The sequence below is a fragment of the Terrapene carolina genome, unplaced genomic scaffold, assembly GCF_002925995.2.
Source record: "Terrapene carolina triunguis isolate 2854851 unplaced genomic scaffold, T_m_triunguis-2.0 Scaffold139, whole genome shotgun sequence".
NCBI lineage: Eukaryota > Metazoa > Chordata > Testudines > Emydidae > Terrapene > Terrapene triunguis.
This window is the reverse complement of record NW_020664490.1, coordinates 13,600,036-13,620,232: the sequence shown is the minus strand read 5'-3', so window position 1 is coordinate 13,620,232 and position 20,197 is coordinate 13,600,036. Positions and strand designations below refer to the sequence as shown.

Below are 20,197 nucleotides of genomic sequence, written 5' to 3'. Positions count from 1 at the left end.
ATAAATTTGTTAGTCTCTAAGGTGCCACAAGTACTCCTGTTCTTTTTGCGGATACAGACTAACACGGCTGCTACTCTGAAACCTATTTTATTTAAAGATCACATAACTTCTCCGACTAGGGTTCTATTCTGGTGCTTAAGGTGATGCTATGTAGTACCTGGAATCGGATTTGTACAACTAAAAAGAGTTATAGGGCCTGATTTTCAAAGGTGCGGGGCACCTGGGTGCGGTATATGGGAGGTGCAGGTTCTCAGAACCTCTGAAAGCCAGGCCCCTAATGCACAGCGTTTTGAAAATTATGCTGGCTGTTTTATTACCTTTCTGCATCAGCAACTGCCTCTACCCCATGAGTTTTACTTTCATCAAGTAGCAATCCAGCCATTTACTAACTCCCATTCCATGTATTAGCATAACTGGGCTTTAATTCCCCTCCCCCTTCACAATATCTGAAGTATTTAATATTATTTTAGAAGCTGTCAGGAACAATTAGAGCAAACGGGGCTGTTATCCCATAGGTAACAAGATAGCCTGTGTGAGGGAATTCCCTCCAGGAGCCTGAAGCTCCTCTGCTGTAATGAACATGCCACCTTTGATCAAGTGAAAATCAAAGTGAAGTGAAGATTCTTCCCCACCCTCTGTCACAGACTGTGCATTTGTTTCCCACAGGCAGTTCAAAAGATAAGGTTAGGATTTTGAAAACTACGTTTGATTCTCTTTTGATACACTCACTCAGGCTACAGCTAAAGCTGCTGGCGGGGATTGCAGCTTTTTGCTGTGCAGGATGCTTGCATCTAAGAGGCATTTATAATGCCTTTTCCTGTCTGCACCTCTTTATTCTTGCTGCCATTGGGCCTTCTTTCATATACTTTCTGAAAGGGGGGTGGGGGGGCGGTTCTCTTCCATCAGTAATCATTCTCTGAGATTTTCTCACGTCTGATGCAAAAGGGAACTTGTGCTCACAATGTGAAAATGGCTCAGAACAACAGGGAAAGTGTCCTTTGCAGGCAGGACACTGATGAAACAAAAGGAGGAAAGCTAACAAAGCTAGAGGCCTGCATGTATTTGTACGAAACCTGGGGATCTGGGCTTGGAGTGAAAAGCTGGGCAGTTTGTGCTGTTTGAAAACCCAGGGCCTAATGGGCCAAAAGAGAAAGCAGAATGTTGGAGGCAACAGCTTTTCAAATTTTTGGGCCCCTCCCCCGCTATCTATGTGTTTAAGTTGAGGATCCCTCCAACCTTCTGCTTGACTGTTTGGAAGAAAAATCCTGACCAGGCGGGTTGTTTTTATTTCAAGGGTTTAAGCGGTACCAGGAAGGCACTGTGTGGTGTGGGACTGCCCCACCTTATGAGGAGGGCTGGGAGGAATTCTGGAATTTATGACCATTGCAACATCTCTTGAGGGAGTACTGCATATTCCCCAGTGTGTGTGTCCAGCTCCTGTGCCATAAGTCCACCCGCTAACATCCCCTCCCCATGTAGGGTGTTTAGCTAGGAGGGAACAGTTGCTGTGCTCAGGGGAAACACAAGGGTGGTGCTGGGGTATCTCGTGTCCTTACCGCCCCTTGTTGGAGTAGCACAGCACACTTGGCCCTTTAGTAGCTAGACCTGTAGGAGCCTGCAATAGAAACCACTGAACTGTGTGTCAGCGCAATCTTCTCTGAGGTTCTCATACACAGATTTTAACCCACACTCCCTTAATGGGGGTCTGCAGACTCTCTGGGGAAATGGGAGGAGGCTGCAAAATTGTCCCTGTAATGTTTGTGAATGTACACAAGAATGGAGCTCACATATGCACTGTTGGGGTCTGCTCCGATTTCCTACTCCCACCCAAAAAAATTATTAGAAAAGTTAAAGCTCTTGATCAAAAAGTTTGAAAACTTTCTATCCTGAGGCAAAGTTTTTATCTGTTGTACAACAAGGCAGATACCAGAGATCGCACTTGGAAACCTTCCCGTTTTCTTATCGGATGGAAAAAACCTCCCGATTCACAGCTAAGGAGAAGTGGTTGAATTTCTGTGGTGGAGATCACAGGCAAAACGGGATGTTAGAACTTCTGCCTGAAGAGGAGGCCCTGGGGAACTACATACAAGAGGAGCGAGAATAGGAGTCCTAACTGTAACACCATAAAAGGAGAGTTTTATGAGAGTCTGCAGATCCATATTTATAGGAGAACTGTTTCGAATGAGCCTGCATGACTCGTTATGCCAAAAACAGCAATGGAAGGATAATAGACATGGTTTGGTGATCTGTCCTTATTTTTATGCCTCCCTTGAATTTGAGGACAGTGCATAAGATTTATAACATCAGGTGATCAGCAGCTATCCTCAAATCCACTTTGATTAAAATAGCATTTGTCTAAAGTATTTTAAATTTATTGTACATACTTGAGCCCTACTCTAAAATCATTACTCAGGCACTCCTCCCACTGAAGTCAATGGGAGTTTTGCCTGAGTAAAGATAGCAGAATTTGGCTGCTCTGTCATATAGGATTTCACTTTAAATCCAGTTTAGTTGCAAGAGCACATCTCTAAGCCAATGACACAACAATCCACATCCTTTAGCTCAATCTCACTTTCATGTGATTATTAGGGTTGGAAGGGACCTCAGAAGATCATCTAGTCCAACCCCCTGCTCAAAGCAGGATCAATCCCCAACTAAATCCCCAAATGGCCCCCTCAAGGATTGAACTCACAACCCTGGGTTTAGCAGGCCAATGCTCAAACCACTGAGCTATCCCTCCCCCCCTGCTGTAAGCTTCCTTTTATAATGGATAAATTCTTTAGAAACATAATGTCAAGGAGATTTTTTAAACCGCATGAAACCGAGAGTCAAACTCTATGTTGCATTTGAACCTTGTTTTGGTAAGTACTGTAGCTCAAAGTGACAGATGGGAATGTGAAAACTTTGTCATCCTTGAAGTTTCAGAATGGCTTACAGATAAAATATGTGAAAGGGTAAAATCATAATTAAAATTGTCTTGAAAGGAATGAGTTTCTTTCAGGTACAGCAGATGGCCCGAATATTTGTCAATGGAGCAGTGTTTGTTAGAATTGCCCAGAAAAAAAAAAACTTACAAGGATTTCTTTTTGGTAATGTCCCAAACTGTGACTTTCAGGAAAAAAAATAAGAGAGAGAAAAAAACAAGGACATATTTAAAGGGTGGTTATTCTCTGAAAAAATTACTATAAAAGTGGTATCATGCAGTTCAGTTTTTATTTTCTCTCAGTGACTTGCACATCAAATTTGCTCAAGTCAAGATGTTTTTTCTGTTTATTCTGCAAGTTCAACCTGGGATCTTAAAAGTCAAGGTGGGTTCCTTTCATCTCATGCTTCACTGCCACTAATAAAGGTTTTGTGGGCTTTCAATTACATCTGTGCAATCTGTTTACTGTTGCCTTCAGATTATGCCCTTAGTGACACCTGTGCAGTCCCATTGCTTTCAGTGGGTTTGTAGGGTGTAACTGATTGGAATTTAGGAAACAATTCGATTTAGGATACACAAAATGAATAAAGTCCCTAACACCTCTGTGAAAGGTGTTATGCTCATCAATGACCACAAGTGGTGTAGCACCATTGGCTTTGTGTCCTGTTTGGAAAGCAAAGCCTGTTTCAAGGAGTAAGACTAAAAGGACAAGTCTGAAGTTAAGCACTCTCTCTGCTATCAGTACCACTTTCTTTCCCCAGTGATCACCATTAGTTTTTCCATTATACTCCATTGAATCCTGTACTGTGTTTAGGTTCCTCCTTTTCAAGAGATGAGATAAAGTAGTTAAAGATTTGGCTTTTCTTTACAGGCCTTAAGTAAGACAACAATCAAATGGACTGACATCGTGCCACATGTGTGCAATATAATAAGAGGGGGCTTCAAGGAGTATGGTGATGGATCTGAGTTTATAACATAGTCAAAGCTAGTTAATGTCTCTAGGCTTATTAATCCACTCTATGTATTGTTTCAGGCTTGTCCTGACCCAGACAATTTCCCACGATTTTAATAGATGTTAATATTTTACCTCTGAGTGGCTGTCTGATTGCTTAATGCCACAAATCATCGCTTTATAATTTCGAAGATGAAACTTAGTTCTGTGCAAAGACACTAGCGTAATTACTGTCTGCCTTTTCCCTGCTTAGCAGTATCAGCCATAAACAGCAACTACTTGTAAGTTAATTGGTTTTCAGTCACAAACTCCAATTCATACAAACATAAAGCACTTTTAAAATCCAAAGTGGGAGTAAAATACAAGTGCTAGTTATGCCTACAGCATGAGCAATAATGAAGCTTATTGTCTGTTTTGTAGCAATGTGTCTATAATGGGGGTGGATGAAGCTCACTCACTGTCACTCATCATTCTACTACCCATCACTCTGCTAAATCGGTTTATTGCCATGTCAATTTTAGGACTGTTGATTGCGATCCAGGTGCTGCCTGTCCATTCATCTCAAATTTTACTTGTGTATTTTTTATGTAGTTTTATGAGAGAAAACAAATGAGGAACTTGCCAGCTTAAAGACCAATGAAAGGGCAAAACATAGGGAGCTATAGGGTTTGGAGATCACACCAGGGTAGTGAGGCTTGTTTAGGTTGAGTAAAAGGGGTAACTATTGTAGTGGGGATGGAAATGGATTGGGAGCTTTCTAAAGCTTAACAGGGAACATCATGAGTTTCTATAACTAGATTTTTTATGAGGGCAGGTTGTTGGCCTATTGCTTAACCCCAACCTGGAGGAAGAGTGGGCTGCTTTATGTCTGGTCTCTACCTTTTGACCGGTCTAGCTTAGGTGACCCTACAAAGAACTAAAAATGACATAGCTCACAGGGTCATTGGAACACACAAGCCTTCCCACCCCATCAGGATGCAGTCCCCCAGGAAGGGCCTAAGTGGGAAAGATTCACATTCTGGGCTCATCTGTCTGTCCCCACTTCCCTTCTCTATTCCAGTGTGAGAATTTGGTAATACACTGAATCCTGTGCTAAGGAGCACTGCTATGAAACAGCCTAGCCTTAAGCAACCACTTTTAAGTATCCCCCAAATCCAGTACAATTTTGTTCTACCTTTAATTAAGAAGTCATTGGAAAAATTCCTGTTGACGTCAGTGGGGACAAGGTTTCACTCCAGGGTTCTAGTTTCTACCATAGCAAACAAGGAACTCCCACTGAGGTACTTGCATCCTATGGCAGGAGAAGGGGGCCCCAGATCTTCTAGGCATCCAATCTCTTCTCTGGTTGCTTAAGGCCGATTTAACTGTATTAGGTTCTACACCAAACAATGCATAGATTATATTCTAGGAACCAGCTGACCTGATTGACTCATTCATGTGCAACTGGAGAGGTTGGGTAATCATCCTAGCAAACTCTAGTACAAATGCTATCATGAGGCCCTGCCTTCTGATTTGCAGGTGAAGGAAAGAAAGCAATCAGGCTAGGTATAGCCTCTCTACAGTCCTGCTTCTGGCATGAGAGATATGGTCAAGCCGGGAACAGCAGAGCTCTCATGGTGAGTGTGGCCACCAAAAGAGGAGGGCCCAGGTGGCTGCTTGCTTTGCTTGTGTTTAAAGCTAGCCATGACTATCAGAATGAAGGAAGTGATTCACAGATTCCTGGCCTGTGCACAGAGTAAGAAGCCCTTCACTTCCAGTTGTGAAATCACTCTAGAGGGCTGCTTATAGTGCCAGCTCATCCTCCATGACCCAGCATGTCATCCAAAACAGATTTAGATATGCTCATTACTCCACAGGTTTTGCAGTGACAAGCTAGACCTCTTCTACTGACTGATCCCGTCACATCTGAAAGCTGGGACTCTCCTTTATCCATCTGCATTTTATGGACACATCTACATGGGTCCTGTTCCTTTTTTTTACATTTTCTTTTGATGATTGTAAAGGGTAACAAAAGATGACAGATGATGGTAATTACAACAGGGTGCTTTTTTCTAAAGAATGTCACAGGCATTCTAAGCATGTTAAGCAGCTGCATGGCTGGGTGTGGAGAGTTGGAAAGCATCACAAGCTAAATACTCTAACTATAGGGCAGACCAGGGTGTGCACGCTGGAATTAAATTGGTGTCGGCTCTCTGCTGAACTTTGCAATTAGATTAGGGTTTTTCATTGCTTTCAGGGCAGTTTGATTTAACTTAGCTCTTAAGTGAGACAAACAATATTCCTTGTTTCAGAGTAGCAGCCGTGTTAGTCTGTATCCGCAAAAAGAACAGGAGTACTTGTGGCACCTTAGAGACTAACAAATTTATTTGAGCATAAGCTTTCGTGGCTAGCTGAATTGTCTGCAAACTTTTGTGTTAAAGTATCAGGGTTGAAAATAACTGGAGATTATAGTAAACAGGCTTGATGCTCATACAGGTCCTGATCCAGGTGGATACTTACAACTACGCAGCGTCCCATTGAAGTCAATGGGGCTTCACTAGTGCCAGTCGGATTACAGGATAGGTGCCATAGGGCTGATCCAAAAACTGTTAAACTCAATGAGAGTCTTTCCATTGACTTCAGTGGGCTTTGGATCAGATGCGTAGTCTTCTTGCAAGTGTTAAACGAGAGGCAGAGCTTTTCAAAGGAGTCTAGAGGATTTAGACACCTACCTCCCATTAAAATTAATGGACTCTGTGAGTCTAACTCTTCTTGACTACTTCGAAAATGTCAAGGAGACACCCTCTGTATGTATGTTTGTAATTAAACCCCATTCATCTTACTGTCATGTGGCTCCATGCACTGAACAGTCCATTTGGGCTCGGGTTGTTTCAGTATTCACTAAAGAGAGTGCACAAAGAACCACTGGCACATACCTCTCTGGCTGTTATATCTTCCTTGCTCTCTGCACTCAAGCCGTTGCTGCCTGTGCTTCTGGGTCTCATCATAAGCTTGATGTCTAAGCAAAGCTAATCCTATTTTGATTTTACAGAGTCTGTTAGGAAATGTGGAAAGCTCTGCAATATTGGTTGTTCTGGATTAATAAAAAAACAGTTCTTGGCTGACAGGGGCCAATTTAGCTACATCAATTTTTCACTAGGGAAGCCGTGAAGTTAGGTGGCAGCTTCCTGATTGATCTCATTGTCACTGCCTGGAGTCAGAAGTCAGTGCAGACTTATAGATAAAGGAAACCACAGTGGCTGACTTATACTCCACAAAAGAAACGGAATGTTTGCTTGTTGCTGAAATACAACAGCTCACTGAGTGCGGGAGAGCTGTCTCTCTTTGGAATGGGGAGTTGATCTGGTCTTCACACAATTATTTGCTGTTTTCATTTTGGCTTATTAGTTCCTGGGTGACACAAAAATAGTAAGAATCAGAAATCAGTGCAATGGGTTAGTCATTGGAAAATGTGAACTATTTTTAACACAGTGCAATCATTTGCAAGAGCACTGCTTGCTCCTGCTGCATGTCCTTTGGAGCAGCTTAACATTTCAAGGGTCATGCCAGCCATACCTTAGATTTTTTATCAATTAGTACCACATTACGAGTACTGTGTATACATGATAGGCTTTGTTTCTGATCTCACACTGGCTTCATGCTGGTTTCTTCCCATTAACTTCAATGGAATTCCTCCAGATTTACATAAGTAACAGAACAGAACCAGAACCAGTGCCTTTGACTGTGTAATCCTTCGCCATGGCAAGATGCTTCCTTTGATTTGTGATGTTTAGACTCTGCCAGGCCCCAGCATTTCCTAGTTTGGTGAAAGGACCAAAAAGGAAGCTGAAACACAGAAACAGTATTTATTATATTATTCATTTATATTGCTAGTGGTCTCATCTAGGTCAGCGTACTTCTGTGTAGGTAATTTACGAACACATAGTAAATGACAGTAGCTGACCCAAAAAACTTACACCAGGAAAACTGAAGAGAGATATATCAGCATACTTTGAGCCAAACTGGGCCCTCATATATACAAATGGGGACCTTAAATACTTTTAGTGGGAGATATATGCTGTATCTGAGAACAGATACTTTCTTCTAATGAATATATGGGATGTGTTTTGACACATTTATAATAATAATAATAATAATAATAATAATAAAAATAATTAATAATTAATAAATAAAACTTTGCACTTGTATAGCCCTATTCATCTGAGGATCCCAAAATATTTTACAAACATCTGTTGTTTTAGATTCACAACATGCCTGTAATATAAACTAGAATTATTATCCCCATTTTACAGGTAAGGAGGCTGAAGTGAAGAAATTAAAGTCACAAAGGGGTCTGTGACAGACCCAGGAGTAGAATACAGGTCTCACCACAAGAAAAAGAGAGAGCCTGGGAATATTTGAAAAGATTGCCCTGGACTTGTGTAGGCTCAGAAATGCGGCTTGCTTGCCCTGGAATGTACCCTAGGCTACAGATGTAAGGTTTATTTAAATCCACTGCTGTGTCACCGAGGAATTAAAAGCCACCACACCAAAATCAGTGAATGAGTTCTGCCCAGTGCTCTGTAGTACCTGTCTTATAGCCATGCACGTGATGTCCAACATGTTGTGCAGAGACAGAAAACAGGACAAAAAGAAGCCTGTTTGGGCTTTTGCTGTATTAGGGATCCAGCAAAACACAATCCTTGTCAACTAAAGGACAAAAAGATCCAATTCTGGGTGTTTTGCCATCGACTTCATTGGGAACAGGCGTGAGCTCAAAATTAATAGGCAATATTCTTCCTTCTAGGAAGTTATTACAATTGAGAGACAAAATATAGTTAACAATATATATAATGATAGTATGTTCCAGAGCAGACACTTCAATGGTCAGCTTTCTGTAGCTGAGCTAGGAGTGTCGTTTTCTAGGTCACTGGTCCGTGAGAATTTTGCAAATATAAAATATTTGTGAATGCTGTTGATACAGAAAGCTGGCAGCACCGCTTACATTGTATTCCCATCTGGCCAATAGAGAATGATATCTAGGTGACCTCCAGAGAAAGCCATTCCCCCGCCCTCTGTGTTGCAGTTAAGTTATGTGAAGAAAGAGCATAAAAGATTAGCTTCCCAAAGGCACAGAGTCACGGTATCCCAATGTGCTGTTGGAGAGAATGCTCAGAACAGGATGTTTGGAAGAGGTTGGCCTATAAAAGGGGGATGGGGGTGGGAAATGTTTGGAGCAGTATTTGTGGAAAAAACACTGTCACGGAAACTAAACCTAGTTTGAACTGGAAACAAACAGCCCTTTATGAGTTTAACATGCAGCCTGTACATTTTTACCACCTGATGAGAGTAACTGGCAAGGGCTGTCTAACAGTTTGTTTTGCATTCTTGGCAGGAATAACATTGTTATGTTAATATTCCTTTCACTTGACTGCCAGGGTGCTGAGCTGGCTTTGAATGGAAGGAGTTTTGAAGGAGGAGGAATTCCCAGGACCCATTTTGCAGCTTAGGGCTTTCTTTAGTATCTTGGTGCTTTCCCAGTCTCTTGTAGCTATGTTTTTGAGAGGTGAGGTGCTTTCATTGACCTCACTCACAGCTATGGCTGCTCAGAACCTTTGGCAATCAGGCCATAAATGTTACAAAATGATTGGAAGACCTTTGTCTCTAAACATTTATATACGTTGTAAATATTCAGTCCTAGTCTGAGAGGCCCTGTTTGGGCCTACATTACGACTGCTACTGCTTGGGGAACAACCTCTACTCACTATATGTTTAAAATTGACTGAGAACATAATTCAAAGCGGCTATTGTTTATGTCAGTCTACCTGCTTCTGCTGGCTCTGCAGCCTTGGATAAATATCAAAGATATCCCTAGAGCAGCAGGGGTAGGCTCATGGATATGCTGAGATTATCCGCTACTATATGTTGGAGGAAGCAAACAACACTAGGTTAATTTTATGCTCCCACTATTAAAGTTGAAGTTTTCCAAAAAAATATGGTCAGGAAGAGAAAATATCTTCTTTGCTTGCTCCCCCAACTATGTCTTCCCCTCTTCTAGACCCTTCACTTGCTCCCTAGTGCTTTCTGTTCAAACTCCTTATTCCAGGTTCTGCCCAGCTCTCCCCAATCACATTCCCCTGCTGATGTTTTAGTCATTGCTTGAACAGCACCAGAACATGGCTGATGTTCTAGTCCAGGGGTCTCAAAGTCCCAGCCTGCAGGCCATCTGCGACCTGAGAACCTCCCCATTAGTTGTCAGGCAGAGTCAGCCAGGGAGGCAGCGTCACTTTTTTCCACAATGAATATAAACAAGTCAAAATACCGAACACAACTATCTGATGCACACCTTGCTGCAATCCTGAAGGTTTCAACTGCTCAGTCACTGAGGCCAAACATCAACAAACTGATAGAACTGAGGCGTTGCGAGGTGTCTGGCAAACACTAAAAACTCTCTGACAGGCGAAGAATTGTATAAAGTTGTATGGCAGTTTTATTATTTCTAAGAAATTTGAAATAAAAAATACAATATAAACGTTTTCTTTTCTGAACACCATCTTCAGTGACATTATTGGCCCGCTGGGAGGATTTGAGGACTGGCACTGGCCCTAAGGTAAATTGACTTTGAGACCCCTGTTCTAGTCCTTTGTTTCCTTCTTCTGCTCATCATTCTGTGTCTTTCTTTCAGACTGTCCCATATCCCCACAACAGCATCCCTTCTGCTAGGTACCAAAGAACTACCCTTTTTCCCTTCAGATCCTACCTTAGAACACCCCTCCCCTTCCTTTGTTAATCTCCTGCCCATGCTAACCACTCCCTCTCTCACGCCTGATATACTTGTTTAAAGACAACAGGACAAAACTTACAAATAAAAATCTGGAACGACAGTGAAAGAAAGAAAAACAGAAAGGGCCAAATTCAACCTTGGTGTAAACAGATGCATCTCCATTGATGCCAGTGAAACTGTGTCTGCATACACCAGAGCTGAATTTGGCCCATAAGCACGAGTCACACCGGATCTGAATTCTTATGCTCCAACAGTGCGGATTGTCCTCCCCTTTTATTGTCTGTTGTCTTCTCTACCCCACCTCCATCATCTGTTGTCATCCTTTGTTTATGACGATGTGCCTTATTTAGGGCCTTTGTGCCTGGCTGCCCTAAGGTTATGCAAGAGGATGGAAAGACTCGAAGCTTCGTGCCCTGAGCAGTGGCCAGGTACAATTGCAGCATCTGTGTTTTTTCAACACAGGTACTGCTCCCTCCTAGTGTGAAATCCTGGCCCAGGTGACGTCCAAAGTAAAATTTCCATTGACTTCAGTGGGGCCAGTATCATGGCACGTCACAGAGGGCAAGCTAGGAAGGCTACAGCAGCAGTGTCCCTCTGTACACACCTCACAGGAAGTAGTGGAGCCCTGGTCTCATGGATGTTGCATAGTCTCAAGAGTGAGATGAGACAAAGTAACCTGACTAGCAAACCTGATTGCTTTTCTGATCGTTTGCCCTAAGGGGAGGAAAGAGGGTCTTGGGGCTAAGGCATGAAACTGGGATTCAGGAGATCCTGGTTCTGTCCCAAACTTCCTGTTTGTTCTTGGGCAAGTCACTTCATGCCTCAGTTCCCCAGCGGTAAAATGAAGATAACTCTGTTTCCTTACCTCCCAGCGGTGTTGTAAGGCTACACTCCTTAGTATTGCGAGGAGCTCAGATGCTAGGGTGATGTGACAAAACAAGTACCTCCTAGATAGACAAATAACTCCAAGGGGATCCTGCGTGAGAATTCCTCCCAGAGCTCCCCCTGAATTGGTACAGCTCTGCACTGCCCCAAAAGGGGCCAATGCCTATATATTATTAATACCTAGCACTTATAGAGCACTTTTCATCAGTAGATCTCAAAGTGCTTTCTAAAGGAGGTCAGTATCATTGTCTTCACTTCACAGACGAGGAAACTGAGGCAACGGAAGGTTGAGTGACTTGCCCCCAGTCACCCAGCAGGCCAGTGGCAGAGCTGGGAATAGAACCCAGGTCTCCTGAAGCTTGGCCCAGTGCTCCATGCACTACGTAAAAGACATGAGCATTGGCTTACTAAACCCAGGGTTGTGAGTTCAAACAAGGTCCCTCACCAAAGGCTCTTAAGTAAGTTGTCATGGGATAAAAGGGAAGGTCCTTTCATGGATTGAGAACTGGTTAAAAGACCGGGAACAAAGGGTAGGAATTAATGGTAAATTCTCAGAATGGAGAGGGGTAACTAGTGATGTTCCCCAAGGGTCAGTCCTCGGACCAATCCTATTCAACTTATTTATAAATGATCTGGAGAAAGGGGTAAACAGTGAGGTGGCAAAGTTTGCAGATGATATACTAAACTGCTCAAGATAGTTAAGACCAAAGCAGACTGTGATGAACTTCAAAAAGATCTCACAAAATTAAGTGATTGGGCAACAAAATGGCAAATGAAATTTAATGTGGATAAATGTAAAGTAATGCACATTGGAAAAAATAACCCCAACTATACATACAATATGATGGGGGCTAATTTAGCTACAACAAGTCAGGAAAAAGATCTTGGAGTCATCGTGGATAGTTCTCTGAAGATGTCCGCGCAGTGTGCAGAGGCGGTCAAAAAAGCAAACAGGATGTTTCTCTATCCCCATTAAAAAGGGGATAGAGAATAAGACTGAGAATATATTATTGCCCTTATAGAAATCGATGGTATGCCCACATCTTGAATACTGCGTACAGATGTGGTCCCCTCATCTAAAAAAAGATATACTGGCACTAGAAAAGGTTCAGAAAAGGGCAACTAAAATGATTAGGGGTTTGGAACAGGTCCCATATGAGGAGAGATTAAAGAGGCTAGGACTCTTCAGCTTGGAAAAGAGGAGACTAAGGGGGGATATGATAGAGGTATATAAAATCATGAGTGATGTGGAGAAAGTGGATAAGGAAGTTATTTACTTATTCCCATAATACAAGAACTAGGGGTCACCAAATGAAATTAATAGGCAGCAGGTTTAAAACAAATACAAGGAAGTTCTTCTTCACGCAGCGCACAGTCAACTTGTGGAACTCCTTACCTGAGGAGGTTGTGAAGGCTAGGACTATAACAGGGTTTAAAAGAGAACTGGATACATTCATGGAGGTTAAGTCCATTAATGGCTATTAGCCAGGATGGGTAAGGAATGGTGTCCCTAGCCTCGGTTTGTCAGAGGGTGGTGATGGATGGCAGGAGAGGGATCACTTGATCATTACCTCTTAGGTTCACTCCCTCTGGGGCACCTGGCATTGGCCACTGTTGGCAGACAGGATACTGGGCTACATGGACCTTTGGTCTGACCCGGTATGGCCGTTCTTATGTTCTTATGTTCTTATGTTCTTGAGGGGGCCACTTAGGGAACTGGGGTAAAAATCTGGGGATTGGTCCTGCTTTGAGCAGGGGGTTGGACTAGATGACCTCCTGAGGTCCCTTCCAACCCTGATATTCTATGATTGCGCCTCTAGATTGCAAGCTCTGTAATGATCTTATTGACCTATAAATCTGCAAAGTGTCATGTGCCCCTGAGCTAATGTAAGTCATAATTAATTATCATGCTTCTACAAGACCATTATCAAAATGAAGTTAAAAAATAAAACTATGCAGTATATTTTTAAATGCCCTCTAGAGTCTCCCCTTTTAAAGCTGCAACAAAAAGTTCACCATCACCAGCTGGACACGGCCCTTTCAGCAGCAGCTGCAGCAACAGCTGAGAAGAAAGTTTGATAAAAATGTTACATCTTCGCAATGATCATGGCCTTGTGAAGCTCTTATGAAGAGACACTCTGGCAAAATACTCATCCATTCTGAGTGGCATGAGGGGCTGACAAATCAGAACATGTGAATGTTAAGCTTTCAACATAGTACAGTAATAGGTGAAGTGGTTCAAGAGTTCACTTGCTTTTGCTGAAATGGTTTATGAAAATCGTATGTTCTGGGTTCCGGAGATATGAATTGATCAAGTGACATTAAGTCAGTCTATTTTGGCCCTGGACTATGTGAAAGAGGAGAAGAGGAATGAAGGATTAGAATGATTAGGCTTGATTGTTGGTTTACTTTTTCATGTTGGAACAATTATAGAGCATGACTGATTGTTGTATTAATTAATCAGAAGCAATCATCTTTTAAATGCTGTGATTAACGTGGCGCCTGTTTAACCGTATGCTGAATTTTCCAAACAAAATATGTAGCAGTTTTGAAGCATAAAAAGGAAAAGTTAAATCCAAGCTAGCTACAGAGTTTCTTTACCACTGGACTCACAGAGTATGTCTACACAGCAGTGTAAGCAGAGGCGAGAGCCCGGGCTCTAGCCTAATCTGCCTTGCATCCACACACCAATTGTGTTAACCTAAGGCTTGAACCTAGGGTCCCAGGACCATGAAGAGCTGGAGGGTCCGAGCCCATGTTAAGATGGGACCTAGGGTTGCTTTCCTGTGTGCACGCAGCCCTGGATTGACTTGGGTTCTGTAAATTCTCTGGATGTATCCCAGAGTTCCCTGAGGCAACTTTCTTAGTCCTTTCTATGCCGACAATCTGTGGTGCAGTCTATTGCACTCTGTTGCAGATGGAAGCCACACCTTCCTTTGCAAAGGGCAGCAGCTTAGGTCAGTGTTAACCCATTGTCTGCTGAGCACCAGTCTGCAAGGGCACTATCAGAGAGCCTGCAAGGTTTTCAGTGGAGACGGATCAGAAGAAGCTTTTTGCAAAGAGAGCTGCTTCCTGGTCACAAGAGCACAGCCAGATTTTGGTGCATGCTGCCTGGGCGCCCCTGCACATGCAGCCCCAGGGAGCACGGTGGGAGGCGGGGCGAGAGTGGAGCAGGCACTAAGCGGCTGCCCTGCAGGGATGGGGAGCAGCAAAGCTCCCGGCTCAGCCTAGTTGGGGGAGGGATTACCCCCAACATCCTTCCTGCAGGGCAGCCCCCCTTCCTGCAGGGCAGCCGCTTAGTCCCTGCTCTGCTCTCTGCCCTGCCCTGCCCCCCCCAACCCTCCCTGGGGCTGTGTGTGCAGGGATGCCTGGGCAGCATGCACTGTCAGGCAGCAAGCGGGAGCCAGCCCCAAACTTCCTCCTCTGCTGTGCAGAGTTTGCCTGCAGCAGGGAGCAAAGCTGACAGGCAGGAGGTGGCTGCCAGGATGTTGGACGTCATCTCTCCCCAAGCCAAGCCGAGATGGAGGCTCTGCCCCTTCCCAGCCCTGCAGGGCAGCCACTTGGTCCTGCTCCACTCTCTGTCGCTTGCTCCCAGGTCTCCCTGGGGCTGCGTGTGCAGGGGTGCCCGTGCACTGTGAGTGCCATGAGTGGGATCCGGCCCCAAAACTTCCCCCAGCCTCCCAAGGAGCCTTATCTCTGTCTCCCGGGCTGAAAAGGGGGCAGGGAGGAGGGATCCCCAGGGGGTGCTGGAGCACACCGCTCCACAGCCGGAAGGGCCAGGCTGGGGTGTGTGTGTGTTTTTCCTCTGAAACCTACATTTTATGTCAAAGTTCAAAACAAACAGACAAAAATAAATAAAAAACCAACCTTCCCATTTTTGAATGTCCCATTTTAAAAATGAAGAATTGCAAAGTTTCACTTTAATAGTTTGATACTCCTGGAGACTGATGTCCTCGTTAGCCTCAGAACAGGTGCACACGGGCATTTTCCTGCCAATGTGACTCAGCGTAGAGGTGGAGAGCCCAGTTCTCAGATTAGATGGTAGTTTAATATATAAAGCCGGGGGCCGCATCTAGCCCTTCAGATGTTTTAATCTGGCCCTTGAGCTCCTGCCAAGGAGCAGGGTCCAGGGCTTGCCCCGCTCCATGCGTGCTGTGGCTCTGTGCAGCTCCCGGAAGCAGCAGCATGTCCCCCGCTCTGGCTCCTATGCGTAAGGGCAGCCAGAGGGCTCTGCATGCTGCCCCTGCCCCAAGCGCCACCGCCACATCTACCATTGGCCAGCAACTACGGCCAGCGGGAGCTGCAGGGGTGGCAGCTATGGCTGGGGCAGCGCACAGAGCCGCCTGGCCATGCCTTCACGTAGGAGCTGGAGGGGGGGCATGACGCTGCTTCTAGGAGGTGCTTGAGGTAAGTGCCACCCAGAGCCTGCACCCCGACCCCCTCCAGCACCCCAATCCCCTGCCCCAGCCCTGATCCCCATCCCGCACCCTGAACTCCTCATTTTCGGCTCCACCCCAGAGTCCGCACCCCCAGCCGGAGCCCTCGCCCCCTCCTGTACCCCAACCCTCAATTTCATGAGCATTCATGACCCGCCATACATTTTCTATACCCAGATGTGGCCCTCGGGCCAAAAAGTTTGCCCACCCCTGGTATAAAGCCTCAAACTGCAGTCAACCTACTGAGACAGCCACCAAAGGAGCTAATTATGCAGTTTATGTACCCATGCTCCGTATGGGTACCGGAGTCCCATCAATAGCACCGTCACAGTTAGGAAAGAGGGTGAGCAGTAGAGTTTTCCCACAGTGCAACACATTCATAGGGCTAGAGTGTCAACACCGGAGGAGGGAGGGGCGCTAGGCACTCTGACATAGAGTTACTTTGACTCGGGTCTGTGCACTGTAGTGTGGACATCAGAGCCCAAGGTTCAAGCATGGGTCAAAAAATCCGTATCTAGGGTTAAAAGGCAGTGTAGACCCTCAAGGTTCCCAGATACAGGTTAGCTGACTCGGGTCCCACTAACCCTAGCCTTACATTACTGTGTAGACATACCCACAATAGAAGGAGTAGTAGAGAAAGTGATGCATGCTTTGCCAGAGCTCCCAGCATAGGTGCCTCATGATAAGAAGTTAATGTGACCCTTTCATGTAATTCCAAGTACTGATTTTACCTGCAGGCCTTAATTATGGTAATGGTCGCGGGTTGTATTAAGTCTTGTTTTCCTTTCTTTCCGTAGGCTTGTTGATTGGCTCTGGCTGTGCTCTCTATCCTTTGGGTTGGGACAGTGAAGAAGTTAGACAGACCTGTGGCAACCTTTCCAACCAGTTTGAATTGGGTAAGTAATTGTCAATGGATCTCAGTTCCTTTAAATTCGATCTCATCTATTGTCTCTAAACGCAGAGAGAAGCCTGGAGAGCAGGCTTACTGGGAGCAGTCCTTGCATATTTGCCGGATGCGGGTGTGTATATTATTGTATTGCTTCATGTCAGTGTGATACGGCATGGGACTCCTTCGATCTTTACTATTGATATTTTCCCATGGAACATCACAAATATCATCAAAAGGAAAAACTCTTTTTGAAAGCAGACTCTCTGAAGAGAAATTAGAAGCAGTTACATCAAGAGACCGAGGGGTGACAGAAGACAGCAGGTTAGATGTGAATTTGGCATATGGCAGCAAAAAAGTCAATGGAAGTTTTAGCTGCAGGTGTGTGTGGAGGGGGAATTCATGGTTTACTGTGAGGGGGAAATTCATGGTTTACATCTGGGAGGTATAAAGGGGCCAATCGTGGAGAGATGCCATTGGCTGCTCAAGTACATTGAACTCAAATGTCCAAATAAATGTGCAGGGACTTCGTCACTTCCAACTCCTTCAAGCAAATCAGTGGGGTCACTCTGGGAATCCTTTCATGACCTGCACTTGGTGGAGTTCGTAATTCCCTGGCAGTAGTCCCTCTCTAAAGGACTCTGGCATACTTATCAGTCTTTTCTTGCCCATGGGGGTAAGGACAAAACTAGAATGTTTCTTCATTTTGCACAAATATTGTAACCAGGTCTACAGCCAAACCATCCCTCCCCGAGAGATATTTGTCCTTGGCTCATAAAGCTACTTAGGAACCTCTGCAAACCTTTTGACCTTGGGATGCAACAGATTGCCCTGAACGTCATAGATTGCCAAAAATAGTCTCTTGGCCTGGATACCCCAGTCTGCCCTCCGAAAACATTATCCTGTCTTGAAATGAATTTCTTAATTCAAATATTCTTGGCTATTACTATGTTTAGTACATATTTTCTTCCAATGAAATATAAAAATTCCTTCAATTATTCTACAAATATTTGCAGTATGCAAACACCAAGGACGGAGAGGAATTAAGAAAAGGAAGACGTAGGTTAACAATCAGGGCAGATTTCCTGAGAGCGAGATCAATAATACTGTGGAATGGTCTCTCAAAGTAAGTAGAGGAAGAGGAACTCCATTGCGGGTTAAGACGTGACAGAACACTAGAAAGTAGATTGCAGGGAACAATCTTAATAGATCTTGTGCATCTCTGATTTCAATTATTTCATTCTAAGTACCACCATTTTGCTCTTGCCAAAGTACAGCAAACAGCTACATTTCTCTGCTCCTTCTTGGGAAAGCACCACACAAAGATGTTTTGTGTGGCAACTTGAATTCTTTTTGATGGCAGCGGCTACAAGAAGTTCCTAGAATAATCTTATGTTTAAATAACTTCTTGGTGGGAGAGCTGTGAATTCAGTGAGTTTAGAAGCACCCCTTGCCCTCTCTTGTCCCCGAGATCATGACTCATGAACCTGGCATGTGAATAAGTCAGGCTATTGTAACAATACATTCAATAAAAGAACCCTTCTGAAAGAATTCAGCTGTCAGCTTTTTCTTCCAGGAATTCATAAGGAATATGAACAGGGGACATATAATTGTGACGCTTGATACTCTGCCCATATTTTCTGGATTTCAAGGCTATAAGGCATCTATTATGCATACCTAAGCTTGACTAGAGTCCTGGTTGTGCTGACTGTTAGAATCTTATGTTACCATAGTAATTAACAGATTATAATGAGACCAGAAATCTGCTAAGTCTCTCTTCAGTATACCTTGTCTGAATTTAAATGCTTGGTTTTGAATTTTTACAAGTTTAAATTGGTGGATGTTGGTGCTGAGTTACCCAAGACATTGGCAGGGTAGAGGTGGAGTACTGGGACTGCATATTAGCCAGATTGCTCATTTCTTTTCATTTAAACCTTACAATTACTGATAACCCAAGCCTAGGCTTTTTTATTTAATCATTAGAGACTGATGTTTCCATTATAGCTTTAGGGCCAAAACCGGTGTTTCACAGAATCCGTCTCACTAAGTCTCAAGATGCATTTGAGTAATTATTGCTTTCATCTGAATATTTAATTTGATTAAGCAGCATTCATTTGATTTTTCCTTTTGAATCGGTGGGACCAGTTGCCTCCAGAACCGCACACAAGTTGCATTTAAACAATATGCACAGAAAGGTGAGCTGTGAGTGCAGTGGGACAGATGCTGGTCAGCCTCTGAGTGGGTGTGCAGCGGGCGGGTGTGTATGGACAGGGCCGGCTCTAGGATTTTTGCCGCCCAAAGCAAAAACAATTTTGGCCACCCCTCCCCCCCCGTTTTTTAATTACCCCACCCCCGGCCCCGCCTCAACTCCGCCCCTTCCCCAAATCCCCAGCCCCGCCTCTTCCCCCCAGGCTCTCAAGCCTGGGAGGGAGGGAGGGGGAGAAGCGGCGCCTGCGCCGCAGCCACTCGGAGTCTCCCCCTCCCTCCCAGGCTCTCAAGCCTGGGAGGGGCGGCGAGTAGCGGCGCGCGAATCAGCTGTTTGCGCGAGCGGCAGCAGCAGCGGAGGTGAGCTAGGGCGGCCGGGGCACATTTTTAGGGGCGGCATTCTGGCGCCAGCCATGCCGCCCCTAAAAATGTGCCGCCCCAAGCACCAGCTTGTTTTGCTGGTGCCTAGAGCCGGCCCTGTGTATGGAGTTCCTTCTGTCACCCCTTCACCCATGTGCAGGAGCTAGCTAGAATCATGTTGGAGCATAGCTCCTGCTCCAGGCTAATACTCTCACAGGTGCTAGTTGTCTGCCAGGGCAGAGAGCTGGCCGGGCACTGAGCAGGAGAGTATGCTGCATCCTCTTCAAGGGTATCAGAGCTGCTGCTCTAGTATGGGCACCCGAGGAGCACCTGAAAGACAGATGGGTGGTCCAAAGCGGTGGCAGAATGGAACCCTATTGGACTCTGTATAAGATGAGCCAAGAGAACTCTGAGGCCTTTCAGAAAGGAAAGTGTGGAACTGGGCAACAAAATCATCCACCCACAACAAATCACACAGACAAATCAGCAACATCATAGTAAAGACTACTGATAGCTCCAATAAAATGAACAGACACCTGGCATTCATTCTTCACTAGTAACTGTCAGCCAAGGTTGTTAACTCAGTTTCTAGGACTGGAACTAGACTGACAGGGATTCAGGAAGTCAGATGGTTCTAGATCAGTGGTTCCCAAGCTGGTGTTCGTGAACCCCTGGGGGTTCGCAAAATGTTACAGGGGGTTCTCAGGAAAAAATTCCCTAATGGCGGACAGAGCTGTTCCTAGGGTCCCCGGGCAGCATGGGGCCAGCAGCATGGAGCCCCTGGACT

At 44.7% G+C, this 20,197-nt stretch overlaps 1 protein-coding gene across 1 annotated transcript in view; it reads left to right on the top strand.

Annotated features, from left to right (window-relative positions):
- LOC112119333 (LHFPL tetraspan subfamily member 6 protein) overlaps nucleotides 1–20,197 on the top strand; it is a 196,166-nt gene that overhangs the window by 158,887 nt on the left and 17,082 nt on the right. Inside the window, exon 3 of the mRNA XM_024217953.3 lies at nucleotides 16,757–16,855. Within this exon, the coding sequence (XP_024073721.1) occupies nucleotides 16,757–16,855 (99 nt within the window). The remainder of the gene's footprint in view (nucleotides 1–16,756; nucleotides 16,856–20,197) is intronic.